The 14,956-nt window shown below is 39.4% G+C and overlaps 1 protein-coding gene across 1 annotated transcript; it reads right to left on the minus strand.

Moving 5' to 3' along the window:
- Positions 1-3,147: 3,147 nt before the first annotated feature.
- On the minus strand, positions 3,148-12,779 carry LOC131556345 (nephrocan-like). The gene is made up of 3 exons (XM_058802829.1): positions 12,594-12,779; positions 6,772-7,673; positions 3,148-3,595 (listed from the first exon to the last, which is right to left on the minus strand). The coding sequence occupies exons 1-3, from the start codon at positions 12,777-12,779 to the stop codon at positions 3,148-3,150; spliced, it is 1,536 nt and encodes a 511-aa protein (XP_058658812.1).
- Positions 12,780-14,956: the final 2,177 nt, after the last annotated feature.

Below are 14,956 nucleotides of genomic sequence, written 5' to 3' on the forward strand. Positions count from 1 at the left end.
CCAGCGCCGCCATCTTCCCGCCGCCCCGCCTGATCTTTCACCTCTCAACCCGCCACACGCGAGCCGCCCGTTGGCCGCCGGGCGGGATGACGTCGCTTCCTCCCGCGGAGCGCGAATGACGTGGCCGCGAGAGACGGGGAGGGCGGGGCGAGGGCGGGAGGCGGGGCTGGGAACGGCTCGGGGCGGGCCCGCCTCGCGGGAGGGGCGGGGCCGCGCCCCCTGGCGGCCGCTGCTGGCGATGGCCCTGCGGGGCCGGGGGCGGGAGGGAAAAAGCGCCGGGGCGGGACCGGGCCGGGGGCGGGCTCTGCCCCCAGCCGGGCTCTGCCCAACTTCCCCGCCGCTTCACGGACTCATCTGCAGGCCCTCCCGCTGCCCTTCCCTCCCTGCTTTACTCTTCCTGGCGCCCGCAATGCCTCTTTTAGGCTGGTGTGTGTGAAGCGGAGGTGGAGGGAGAAAGCGCCTGAACACCACACAAGCAGTCGGGCCTCAGGGGTGTCTTTACTGAAACGCATGCTTCACCCTCAGAGCGCGCTGCGAATGCTCGCCGGGGGTTCCACGGAACGGCTCGGGAGCCGGGCGCAGCGGCCTCGGGCTGCTCACCGCGACTTCCGTCCTCCACAAAAGCCGCGGCTTTCACTGCCATGGCTTGTAAGGGCCCACGGATCCGAAGATGAAACATAGCTGAAAGATGGAGTGAGAGCTAGTGCCAGCCCGATGCTCTCGGACAGATCGGTGGGCAGAGACGGCACGGGGATATTTAAAGCACTCTGTTAAAAGAATTCTGCCAATATTAAACTGAATGAAGAATTTTGTATCGCAAAAGTTTTTCTCGTACTCAGAAAATAGCTACTTTCCTGGCTTCTAATATAGACCAGCATTAGCCAGCAAAAATAACAGTCAAACTGCAAGGAAGGCTTGTGCTGTTTCATAAATATCTAAATCTTTAGGTACCAAAAATTTGGGTGACTGACCATAGACCCATAGGATCATTAAGGTTGGAAAAGACCTGTAAAATCAACTCCCACTGTTAACCCAGTACTGCCAAGTCCTCTGTTTAACCATGTTCTTAAGTGCCACATCCACATCTTTTGAACACTTCCAGGGTGGTGATTCCACCACTTCCCTGGGAAGTCTGTGCTAATGCTTGACAAGGCTTTCCATGAAAAAATTTCTTATAATAACCAATTTACACCTCCCTGGTGCAGCTTGAGGCCATCTCCGCTAGCCCTTTCACTTGTTTCCTGAGGCTGACCCCAATCTCGCTACTTCCTCCTTTCAGGGAGTTGTGAGAGTGACCAGGTCCCCTGGAGCCTCCTCCAGGCTAAAGAACCACAGCTGTTCCTCACAGGACTCAGGCTCTGGGCCCTTCACCAGCTCCATTTCCCTTCTCCGGACAGGCACTAGCACCTCCATGTCTTTCTTGTAGTGTGGGGCCCAAAAGTGAGCACAGCATTCATTCAAGGAGAGGTGTCACCAGTGCCCTGGTCCTGCTGGCCTCGCTATTGCTGACACAGACCAGATCCCATCGGCCTTCTTGGCCACCTGGGCACACACTGGCTCCTACCCAGCCAGCTGTTAACCAGCGCACCCAGGTCCTTTCGTGCTGTGCAGCTTTCCAGCCCCTCTGCCCCAGCCTGTAGTGCTGCAGGGGGGTGTTGTCACCCTGTTGTCACCCAGGGGCAGGCCGTGCCACTTGGCCTTGTTCAGTCTCACACCGCTGGCCTTAGCCCATTGATCCAACCTGTGCAGATCCCTCTGCAGAGTCTGATGATAAGGGAACATAAAGAAAAATGAGCTCCATTCTCCCCATTCCAATTGCATAGTTTAATGTGTTGGGGACCTAAGAAACGCTCATGTCAGTCACATTTGCACAGGAGACATAACCAAATGCTGCTCTCTGACACCTGACAAATCAGCCTCCGTGGAGATGAAGGATTATCAGTTACTGAATGCCAATGGGAGATAAAAAATAATAGAAACTGTTTGCTTTGAAAAGTAATTTGCTGATGTAATTACTCATCAGTTATCACCTGAGATCACGAACTAACAAGTGATTGTTTGTAAGTCATTGGTTTTAGTGGTCTCACTAATCCAGTTTTGTTTAGTTTTCAAGCACTTTGGGAACTGCTTGATAAAATTTCTACTTATATCAGAGTTAATGCATTAATTATATAGCATTTAGTCTTCTTTTCTGTGTATGTGAATAAAAGTCTGGAAAGTTCTGGCTAGTGAAGGGGGACACTTGCAGTGTGTACTTGCACATTAAGTATACCTAACCTAAAAGTATACACAAGGTATCTTGAGCTATATTATAGCAAATTAGCTATTCAGATACCAAAATAAACTCTTAAAAAAAAGTTTCACCTCACTTCATCTTATCCTAATATTTGCCAGGATCTATTTCCTGAGAATCTCCCTTCTTTTGTTTACAACAACAGAATCCGGTCAACTTGACCCCAGTGTTTTCCTTCCTCACTATTAATTAATTTCAGAACTACTATTAAATTTCATTAACCAGGACACTGATTCTTCTGTTTATTTCACTTGCTGTGATGAAGATAAGCCTTCTGTGTTTTGTCTAGAGCTCAGCTAATTTAGTCTAATGTAATTTAAAATAGTCTAAAATAAACAAAAAAGAGAAATATTTCAGGAAAACCAAAATAAATTTCTCAAAAGCAAAAATTTCCAAACAATCTCAAAAAATTACTCACATCAGTGTAACTCTCCATGTTGACCTGCAGACCTGTGAGTTTAAATATGTTGAATGCCAGACTCCTTGTGTTAGTGTCTTGTGGTATTGCAGAATTTTATTTGTGGGGGTTTTATGCAACTATAAGAAATGTTCTAATATAAAAAGGTTCATACAGAGTTACAGACTGCTTTTCTAAGATATAATAATTGTATTCTTGCTTCCCTCAAACTACATAATGCTAATGGTATAGAAAAACAAATATTTTTTTTTTTTACATTTAGTTCACAATGACAGCCTTACTATCGCCCTTCTGTCACTGGCTATTATTTCATGTCGTACAAATAGAGCAGGAAAAGCTAATGACAGAAGATGAGAAGACTGCTTGTCAGTAGAGACACTGGTGGCAGTGGGCAGCTCTAGACAACTTTAAGGTTCACTAAAGATCAACTGTGACATTAATCTAATTCATAATCATAGTAATCATCATCTGTGTTCACTCCAACGCTGGAGGCCTCATTGGGTTTCATTTTCTTCCTGTCCTCTTTGCCTCTTTCCGTGGAAGACAGATTGTCCTCGCACTGCTGCAGAATCTTTTTGGAAGACATCCAGCTTTCTCCCCGGCTGTGTGCCGGCGCCGCGCACTGCCCTCCCCGCACATCCGTCCCTTTGGCCACCAGCACTCTCCTGGTTCTGAGGAGGTCACAGGTGCAGTTCCAAGGGTTCCCATCTAAATACAGGTGACGGAGACGAGGCAAATACTCCAAGACTTTGCGATCCAAGAGAGATATCTTGTTATTCCGTAAATTTAAAACCTGAAGCTGTTTCAAGTCCTTCAGCTCTTGTTCTCCAACATCCTCTATGTCGTTTCCTTTTAGATCCAATCTAGCAAGGGTGTCTGGAAGTCTGAGCAAAAATAAAACAATAGAAAGGTGTTATGTTCATCACACTGTTTCTGCTAAGTGGTATTTGTCCAGGCACATCTGATGTACTAAAATAAAGCTATCACTAAAAAATTGCAATCTTCTGCAAAAACAGATGTTCACATTGGGTTTGGGTTTGTTTGTTCTTTGTTTTTACGTTATAGGTGTACTATGTGCACACCATTGAAATGTTTTCCCAAATTACTGCAGTTCTGACATGTACTGACTGTTCTGCACTGAACTGAACAGCAGTCTTGTGCTGTATTATAAAGAAAATCAGCTGTTTAATTTAAATTGTCAAGTTTAAAAATGCTTTTCGTACTCTTCAATGCCAATGACCAAACTACAGCACCATGAAAGATCAAAAGTTTATGCAATTGTGGCAGCGCTGCTCCTCCAACTACTTTTATGTTTAAAAACATTTCGTAGTTCGTAAAGAATTATATTTTTTCCATTTGTTCTCCTGCTCCCATAAGAGTCAAACATTAATCATCACAGCAGTAATCCATCTGATGATAAGCTGCTAAGAAATCAGCAACAGGGAAAATGTAAATGCTTTTAAAATAGTACTTTTGAGAATTAGGTTACATTTAGATTTGAAATTGGTTACATTTAGCAGAGAAAAAGCTGGATATCTCTGGATATGATTCTGGACAGGTCAGTATAATTCTTATTTTCATATATATTACAAATTTATATTAAAATACCTTAATTTCAAAAGTCTTTCTCATTTATGATCTTTTAATTTCCCTTTGATATAGTTAGTGACAAGTGCTTAACAGAAAAGCATAGGCATAGGCATGGAATATCTTTAATAAAATTAATTTGAAAGTAACTTAAAAATACCTTACTATGGTAGTATGCAAGGTGATTAAATTAAGAGTCAAGGTTACAGATTTTAAGGAAACTTGACTGAACCTCCCAGGGAAATGATAATCATATTACCAAGATCTATTTAGAATAGAACAGCATTTAGAATAGAATAGCATTTAGAATAGAATAGCATTTAGAATAGAATAGAACAGCAGTATACTACAACTGGTAAACATATGGGTGACCCTCACTGTTTTTTGTGAAGCCGAGTTTGAACCTCTTAAGCTGAAAGATGGTTTCCAGATTTGTGAAAACTTGACAAGTTCAATGTTACTATTTCAAGAGTAGGCCAGTTCTGTATTGTGCTGCTTTTTCTGGGGAGATGAGAATTTCACATATTGATATGGTGATTCACTTCACAAAATCTGACCTTACAAAATGGTTGTGACTGCAGTAAATCAGTTTTGAAACTTAACTGCAGACAATTGCCCAATATGACACTGTAATGTCAGAAGGGTACTCTGGCGTAATACCCTAGTGCCACTCTGATGTCAAAAGCAGTGGGAAGTCACCCAAGAGGTTTATCTAGACTGATTACAGTCCAAAGCCTGACCACTAAGTCCTTAAACCTGTGAAGAGTCTTACCGTACTAACGTTAGACTTAAACTTTATGGCTATATTGTTTGACTTCAGGCTGTGTTGAAATAGAGAAAATAATGCCACTGAGTACATGATTGAGGGCCCTGCAGCTGGAAGAGGAGCTGTACTCACTTGGGAGCTGACCATCGCAGCCACATTGTGCTACTGCCACTCTAAGGAATAGCATCAGGTTTTTCCTTGTGTTTTCACCACACCCTGTAGGATCTTATGAAGTACATGTCTTCTCTAAAAGTCCTGAAAATACTTGGACTTGTGGATTATTTTCTTTTCAGAAAAGAAGGGAAAGGAGCTTTCATTCTCCTCGTTTCTGCCAAAAACCTGCTAAGACCTATTCACTTTAGTACATCAGGCATATCTTTTAACCTTTTACACCTGACAGAATTCTCAGATAGAAGTCAAAAGTAATAATTTCTTTTTCTGTATATCCATGCATACCTAGTCATCACCAGACAATTAAATTAAGTACATAAGCTTTATTTCTTGTCAATTTTTTCACCACTTTTATGTTTACAGCCCTCCCTGGAAGTCTGTATTTACTGTTGGAATGAAAGATCCCCAATATCTTCTTAAAAGTTGTAGTGTTTAAAGGCTAGTGGAGAACTCCTTGCTGTTAATTCTCTTGACTATGAAGGTTGTAAAATAAGATAAATTAGACAATACTAAAGTAACTAGAAAGCATTAAACATTCCTGTCAAGCTAGACTGAAATCAAATATTTATACACCACTAAATCAGTTTCTGATTATAAAGCTGTTGCCAAATAGATTCAAATGCTAAAGGACATGATACTAAATTAATTGAAATTTTACTGCATTATTTATTTAGGCTAGTTAAACCTGTCTACAAGCCATAAAAATAAAGTGTAACAGTCCAGTTTTGTTAACGAAGTTTATGTTAATGGAATTACTTCACTATTTTTGTGCCATCTTATTGCACAGCCTTTTGTAATAATAAAATTGCCACTTTATATCAGAACAGCCTCCATTTGGCTTAATAGGCCATCTCTGATAATGGCCAGTTCCAATACTCAGATGAATGTAAGAGATCCTCTAAGCAGAGCATTAATGAACACAGTGTGCCCAAAGGATGTTTCTTCTATGCTCTGTTGACTGGAATTTTTCTTATAGCCTGAAGCTGGAGAGTTTATATGCATTCCAAGTACCTTGTAATGTGTGAATTTAATGAAGCTGGGAATGCCAATACCACTGGAAAAGCACATTCTTTTTGATCAGATTCAGCTCCCCAAATCTTAATATTTTAATAATAATAAACTTGGTGTGGCTTGGTAGAAACATCGGCTTTAAAATTGCTATCTATTCTTTATATCAAATGCTCAATTATTTTTCTTTTGTGGGGGAGGGTAAATCTAAGTAGCAGTATAACCTTGGTAGTAAGTCTGTTGTATTCTCCTAGCAGGTTCTTCTTATTGGTGTGCTAATTAAATAAAGTGGTCTCACTGGCAGGGAGAGATGCAAAATGAGCAGATTCATTGGGGGCCACAGATGTAATGAAAGCAGCTCTACTCTGAGACTGCTAACAGGAGTGCTAATTTGTGCTGGTTACGCCAATGGGTTTATGGTACGGACAGACTTCTACCGTGACTGGGTCTGAATACCAATTTTTGTCTCTCATACTGCAAGGAAGGAGAGATGACACCTTGGGACCAGCAGTCCTGAGATTCACTTGCCTCAGCGGAATAGAACTGAGGAGATTCTGTTCCAGCGCCAGATTGGAAAGCTGCGCGCACTGCTGGAGAGCTCCCGCCTCGAACGTGTGGACAGCGTTGTTGTCGAGAAACAAGTGCTTCAGGTCTTGGAGTCCTTGAAAGTCCTGTGCTGTCACCCTTTGGATCAGGTTATTGCTGCAGTCGAGTTTCTGCAGCCTGCTGGGCAGCCTGAGGGGCACAGTGTGGAGCTGGTTCTTAGAGAGCTCCAGTGTTGTCAAGTTAGGAAGAAGCTGGGCACCATCTATTGATGTCAGCTGATTTTCTGACAGAAGGAACTCAGACAGATTTTCTAGGTGTTTCACATCTCGAAGTCTCACTATTTTAAGTTGGTTTTTCTCTAATTTCAGTGACAGCAGGGATTTAGGTAGGTCAAGAGGCATCTTTGTCAGAAAGTTACCACTTAAGCTGAGAAAATGCAGGCTTTGGAAAGATGCAAAGAAGTTGGTTGGAAACGAATTCAGTTTATTATCAGCCATGCTCAGATACTTCAGCCTAGGAAGCCTAAGTGGTGCAGACACAGATTCTATGTTGTTGCCATCCAGGATCAGACTCTGTAAATTGTAAAGGGAAGAAAATGCACTTGGAGGCAGAGTCACAATCAAGTTGTTCCGAAGATCGAGCACTCTTAGTTTCATCAAACCTGCAAAATCAGATGCATGCAGAGCATTGATGGAGTTATCAGCGAGTTTTAAAATTTCAAGGCCAGATGGGAGAAAGGTGGGTATTTGCTTTAGCTGATTTTTGCAGAGTTCCAGGGACTTCAAGCTGCTCAGAGCTTTGAAAGTGTTGTTTTCTATTGATTCTGTGCCACTGCATGATAGGACCAGCTCTTCAAGGACTGACATTCTCCTGAAGTCAATAAACTTAAAGAGAAAAAGAAACAATTAATATGATAGCACATTTATAGATATCCTCACTGGTTACTCCTTCTGGATGCTTGGACAATTGCTAGTATATGCTGAAAAACAACATATTTAGAATGTGAAACTAAAATAAGTGGTAACAGTAGAGGTATTACTATAGGTACCTGTTGCTTGCCAGTATTTATTTACATTTCCAGAATTTTGTGGCTTAAGTCTATGCTGTGTTAGGTTTGAGCAAGCATATACATTTGAAGAAGGAATACTGCTTTTATTTCCTCCTGGTGGATAGCCTATATTAAATGGAAAGCTAACATCACCAGTGGCAGAAATCTTTGCAGAGAGTGGGTGGTTGTTAATGTTCATTGTGCTCGATGGTACTTGCTAGAGCACTTTTGAGTTCATGATACAGTCATTTCTATAGATCAACAGTGCTGTCACTGCAGCATGTATTCCCCAGAGGGAGTACCCACAAATATCTTTACCTCTTGCTACTCTTTTGGGGGAAGACTAAAATTCAACACTTTTCTCTCCCTCACTACCTTCCTCTTTTAAAATAAAAACCTCACATTTTAATATGATCAAACCAAAAGTGTCAGATCAGCCTGGCCTGAAAAACCACCTCTGTGGAACAGAGTTTTCACAGAAACTTAGTTATTATTAGGTGGTAATAAACAGATACTTAGCAGTGGTAAATGAGATTTAGATGTTGACTATAACTATAATATCGAGAGGCAACCAATTGTTCCATTCTTTTTCTGCTCTGTTGGAAGGTGCTTGTTTACAAAGCTTGCCATCTTGTGTCTCAAGTTAAGCAGCAAATCTAAGTGAATCTGGCAGCACTCTCTAAGCTGAGATAGGAGAAGTGTGCAATGAGGGTGAGCCAGGGAGTACTCTAAGCACACCAGTTGTTAAAACATTGGTTTTCTCAAATTACCAAATATGCTTCCCTCAGTGACTGGGTCTTAAAAAATCATTCATATGGGAATCCCCCCCAAAAAGCAACATAAGCAGGTGTTCTGCACAGGAGTGGTGGGAAGGAGTGTCCTCATCTGTTTTCCCTTCCCATGTCCAAAGACATCTCACTACAGGTCTCAGGCATACCACACCAGTTAGAGAGGCTAAAGTAACAGTAGGTTCTTCTTGCCATTTCCCCCAGGGCTTGGTAGCTCCCAGCACGTTTTACTCTCAGTGGGGAAAGCTATGCAGCCTATTCTACAGCACAACCCCTCATCCCAGTCAGGAATCTCCATGGAGGGCAGTACAAGTCCTTCTGCAGTACAGGTGCTGGGTAGTCATCTTGTTCCATAGTCCTGGTTGGGTACATTTGACTATCATACTTGTGTAAGAGAAATCAGCTCATAAAGGTGACTGCCAAAAGATGTCTTACAGCTTCATTTGTCCAACTCTTGCGTATTTCTGGGCTGTATCTATTTATCTCAGCTACAAACTCTGCATTTTAACTTCTGTTAAAATTAAAGCCTGCACAGCTGTGAAGGACAAGTCAGATTTCGTTTTGCTGTGGTATCCTTAGTTTATCTTTCAGATTAACTTTATTCTGTCTTGCAAAACAATTTCTGAATTGCAAATTTTGATGCAATTACTGAGAAAGTATAAATATGGAACCTCTATTGAAGCAGGTTTCTCCATAGATTATATTTAAATTCAATGAGGGAATGTACCTCCATTAAAAACCTTATATTTTCAACAGTAAACAACAAAGTTATCCAAATGATATAATTTTATTTTTCTATAATGCAGTGTTTTGTGTATATATAGGTATATAGCAATATCAGAACTGCTGATGTCCAGTTTTGGTCATGATTAGGAAGATGATCTTGTACATAGAAATGAGCTGCATTGGTCAAGAGCACAAAAACATAATCACATGTAATTATAAAACCATCTTATGGAAATTGAACCAATTATGAACCTTCACAATTCAACATATTTTTTCCTAGAAATTACAAAAGTAATTTTTTCTGCTTTTCCTCAGTTGATTTCTGTATGTCTCTGAGAGGCTTAATTTTCATCTTATTAAGTGACAGAGAGAGAGCTACGTGAAAGTTAATGTTCAGACATTTGTTCTGTAATGATGTTAGGCTTCTTAATGTGGATTATTATAATTTCTATTTTCCACCTATTTGGTATGCATTGCTAAGCTTTGTGACCATGCTGTTTTGAGACTTAAATATTTATCCATACTCTTATAAACCACCCAGTCTTTCTAATACAAATCAAAATATATTTGAAAGCCCACCAGATCTTTTTTTGCTAGGAAACAGTGTTTTATTCTCTAACTGGATTGCCTGTAAAATTATACTATTATAGCTTTATATTTTAAAACCTTGATCTCCTGAAAGTGGATCTAATATGCTGTTATTTAATACAGACATTTTGAGGAATTTGATGTTTTAATTACTTTTTTTTGGCTTTTGAGTTGCTGTGATCTGGGATATATTATAAGCAGTTTTTTTAAAACAGTTCCCTATTCTCTAAGCAAGGTAGATAATTTTCTTTTAGCAGATAAAACCCCATTAATTAATATAGTAAGATATAAACTAAATTTTAAATTAAGAGTTAAAAGGTTATACTTGATCTTCAAGTCAAGGAGGGAGCAGGAAATATTGAAAAAAGATGCTAAAATTAATCTGGTTTGGATATTATTAAGTCTTTTATTATAACAAACCCCAGGCTGTAAAATTACCAAAAGAAAAAGTGCCAGCCACTGTTTTTAACACTGATGAGCCCTGACAGAACAAATACAAAATTGACCAGGGTAAGAAAAAAAAAAAAAAACAAACAAAAAATCGACTATTTTTCTTGGTTTTTTTTTTACATAATGGATTTAGCATGCAAACATATATTCTTTTTTACAATACTATTTCTTCACAATTGTAATAATAATCAATGCAAATTAAGATGCAGAAGTAATTGAAACAATATTTTTTTATTCTTCTGAGGCAGCTAATTGCCAAACCATAATATTTGTGAATGCTTAGATATAAAAGTCTCTGGGAGGTCAGCTGTGGGAACTCTAGGCTTCCCTTCAATTTCTTTAGGAAAAAACGTTTTCTCTATGAATAGGTAAATAAAGGAATTTTTTAAACCAAACAAATGAAAACACCCAAATCATTCCAGCCAAATGAACAAAAATCCTACACCAAAACCCTAAAATCCTATAGAGTTATTTCAGTGCTTGCAGACAGGTACTTTACAAGCAGAAATGTTTCCCTAAGCACTATAATATGTGCCAGGGGAATTGCTCAGCTGTGTGAAATTAGGCATAGGTATTTATGATGTCAAGACCTCAGAAGTATAATTTGTTGCATGGGAAAAAAAAAGAAAAACATAGATCCAAAGTGCCAGTATAGTCTCAAGGAAACAGCCTACATAACTACAAGGATGTAGTGTGAAAGGACTTTTTCCTTTCAGTGCAGTCAGTAGCAGCAGTAAGGCAGACTCATAGCCAGTGGAATTAATGTACAAAGTGAAAAAACTCTCTTCTTAGATGGTTTCACACACCATTTGTTTTGATTGGCCATAAAACATTCATCTCACCACTTCATTCACTTATATCCAACATTTAAATGCTTTATGACACTTGTCTTTTGCTCTAGTCAGAACCTAAGGCCACTTCACTTGTAACTGAGGAGTTGCTGACAGGTAGGGACAACTAGCCTAAGAAACAGAAAATGGCTCATCCTACTTATCTTGGAAAGAAAATAATGGGGAGGAGGAGGGAAGAGTTTGCACAGAAAATGTATTTCCTAATACAGAATTCATTTCACAAACCTTTTGTTTACCCCGAGTATAGCTAAATCACACCAATGTTTGACTCTTGTGGGTGTGTGAGATAAAACAAAAAAAACAAAGATACTAGTAGCAGCTAAAAGAGTAAACTTTCCTAGAGGAAAACTACAATCACTATTTCTCTGTGGGCAACAGGAATTCTAGATGCTGCTCTAAGCTGCCTTCTAGCCTATTTCCATTTGGTCCTGAGGGCAAAATCAAAGATGCATTTCAGAGCAGTTAAATTTTTGTAAGAGAAAATGTATCTCATTTGAATTGCACATTTCTTATTATTTGTAGCAAATTGATACACAGCAAGCATGTGTAATACAGGTGGTTTTATTTCCCTTGTGTCTATCTATACAAGGTGAATTTATTAAATAAAGATATTTATTCCAGGATAGGAAACAAAGAAGCACCATTCCAGAGTGCAGTGCAAGATGAGCATAAGCTGATGCCTTTAATAAAGCGAACCAGTGGTGCCTCAAGAAACCCAGAATAAACTTTTTCCATAGCACAAATAGCTGGCAGCTTTGGTTAGAAGCTGATCTCACTTATGTGGGTTATTAGATAGGCCCTGGCCTTGCTTTTAGAAACATCTCATGCTGTGCCTTAGACTCAAACTTACTTCCTCTACCATTTCTAATAGCAGTTGTACCTGACAGCTCGAGAGGGGAAAAAAGAGCTTCAATTTCATTCATTAGGGAAATTGTTCTAATGACATGAACCCTTTCATTTTACTGTGAAAAAGTATTACATCGTACCAACAATAGAAAAAGCTTTTAACAGGTTAAAAAATTACTCTGAAAGTCAATAGTTATTTGGTCATGTATAAAACAAGTCAACCTTTGGCTGCTAGTTGTAAAATACTATTTTTTTTGAGTTTCATACAAAATATAATTTTGACAGTGTGAACTGTGTGCTTAGAGACTGCAGGAACATGAAAACACTACAGGAATATATTTACATATCCTTGAAGAGTAAGTAAAAATAAAACCAGATCTGGCAGCACTTCATCAGTTTTTAGAACATGGAATAAGATTCTCTCCTCACTAGATGCCACCACCATCTGGGAAATTCAACTTTCAGTTACAGTGCACTACAAAAAGTATTTTTTCTGGGTTTTCTTACCTGGAGTTGCTTAATTTTGCTGTGGCTGATGTAGAGTCTCCTGGTGGCAAGAGGAATTTCTCTGGGGATCTCTGTAGCCCTGTAGCATTGCACTGACTGGGCAGGGTCACAGCTGCATCTTCTCGGGCAAGTGGTACTTAGAGCACAGTGAAAAGACAAGGCAACTAAAAGGCAAGACAAATACATCTTCCAAAACAGGAACTCTGGAATTGCCTCAGCAATATACAACTTGAATTAAGCACCAAAGCCCTTTTATACCATGAAATCTGATAAAAGGATATTATGGCTGTGTATTTATCCCAGTGAAAAAACAGCAAAAACAATACTGTAATTTGCCTGGGTTAAAATGTTGGCAGGCATTACAAAGAGTGAGAAACTTAAACAGTGATAAGGTGCCTTTACATTTGTAGGTATGTGAAATTAGTGTTATTTATTACCTGACCGCTAATCTGCAAACATCCATATTATCTTCAGTTTCCTAGTTTTGTTAAATGTGACACCACGGAATTAGTGGAGAAAAGATAAAGAGCTGTTTTATAGTGGGGCTGTAAAACCTTTGTATCTTCTGTGACCCAGAATTAGAAACAGTAAAAACACAACTACAGCCAACACTGAAGCTTTTTTGCTCTTCCTCTTGCATTATTCAGACCACCACCCAAAACCTCAAAACTCAGGCTGCTACTATTTTAAAGTTAAAACATTCTATTAGTTTTCTTAATATCTGTGGTACAGCTGAGTGCTGCTGACTGGACAAAAAAAATCACATCATCTTGTGCAATTCCCATAAATCAAAATTTAATTATTCTTGTATTTGAAAATTATAAATGGGAAATGTTTGAAAGCATTTAGTATAAATCAAGTGGTAGATAATCAATAAGACCTATTTACTCCATGACAGATGGAGAACAGAAAGATTTCCCCTAGAGGTTTCTCTGTGCTTATTAGTGCTTCTCTGACATATCTGTTAGCTGTGCCAGCTGGAGATGTGAAGTTTTGAAGGGTTTGGTTGTGATCATTTTCCTTTGCACTCAAGCAGTTTATAATATACAAACCAGTGTGAAACCTTTGTATCTTATCACACTGATCTGCTTTGCACTGTTACCTGCTTGCCTCCATCCTCTCCATCATATCTTGAGAAGAAGGTAATCCTATTCCTTAAATGCAGACTAGGCTAGTTATTTTTCCAAGCAGATAATGTCAAGTTGATTTGACAAATGGATAGCAGTCCTTGATGGGAATGCCTTTTGGATGCAGCTGGGCTTACACTGGACAATTGCCATATTCCTTCCTGAAGATCCTTCTGTTTCCTTAATCCTCTATACTGTGAGTGCAGAACTGCAAGCCAACATCTGCTAAACCAAGCAACAAGAGCAGAAACCTTTCCCAAAAGCAGCCTGTGAAATTGGCATGTTTAACAAGCTATGCAGAAAAATACTGCCTGACTTATGCCATAGTGATCACTCAAGCAAAAATGAGTGCGTGGGCAGCTTTAGCAGCTGTGCATTAAAAGAAGTGTTTTAATGTATCTCAGTCTAGGGTTTGATACTTGGCTTGTGGCTTTGACTTCTTTTTTCCCCTACAAGAGTCAAAGTATTCAGACAAGAGTGTATATCCTTTCTGCATACTGACAGCTACTTGTGGTATATTTCTTTGATTCCATCTTTCCACTGATTTGGGTTTACATTCTAATGCTCAGCATCCTATGTAGGAATTTCTCTTGCTTAAAAATGTCGTCAAAACCAACTGCTTTCTGCTCATGGAGAGTCAAAAGAAAGGAAGATCCAACCCTATGTTTTGGTTTTGAGACTCTAGAGTACTGCAGTCAGTCAAATCCCTGTAAGAATCACAGATTGCATCCTTCCCTATTTTGTATATTTTATGTCAATCAGCTGCTGTCAGAATTCCCAACTGTGGTTCCAAGGTAATTGCACCATAGTAAGGTGCAATATTCTTGGCTCTTGGCATTTTTGTGCAATGTCTCTATCCTTGGTCTTTTCAAACTAATGAAAAGAAACGTTATTGGTTTAATAGTTCATTTCCATTATATTTACAACAATGATTTAATCAAGAATGATGTTATATATCCATTAATTTCTCATATATGTCTGCTTTTGGCAGCTAGGTAATTTAAAGCAATAGCTATAAAAGATGATGTCCTATTAAATCTTTTTTGTACAAATTTTCACACCAGAGCTGATGACTTTGCTTTTGCATAAAATTATGACCTGCAGGCATTTATTGACTTTAGGAGACCTGATGGCAGCAGAACAGACAAAGAGTCCCAGAACTGTATGAGCATAAGCTTAGCAGGAAGTTGTGGACTATGCAATAATTAAAAAACAAAAAAACCAAAAACCAAAACC

The sequence above is a fragment of the Ammospiza caudacuta genome, chromosome 3, assembly GCF_027887145.1.
Source record: "Ammospiza caudacuta isolate bAmmCau1 chromosome 3, bAmmCau1.pri, whole genome shotgun sequence".
Classification (NCBI taxonomy): domain Eukaryota; kingdom Metazoa; phylum Chordata; class Aves; order Passeriformes; family Passerellidae; genus Ammospiza; species Ammospiza caudacuta.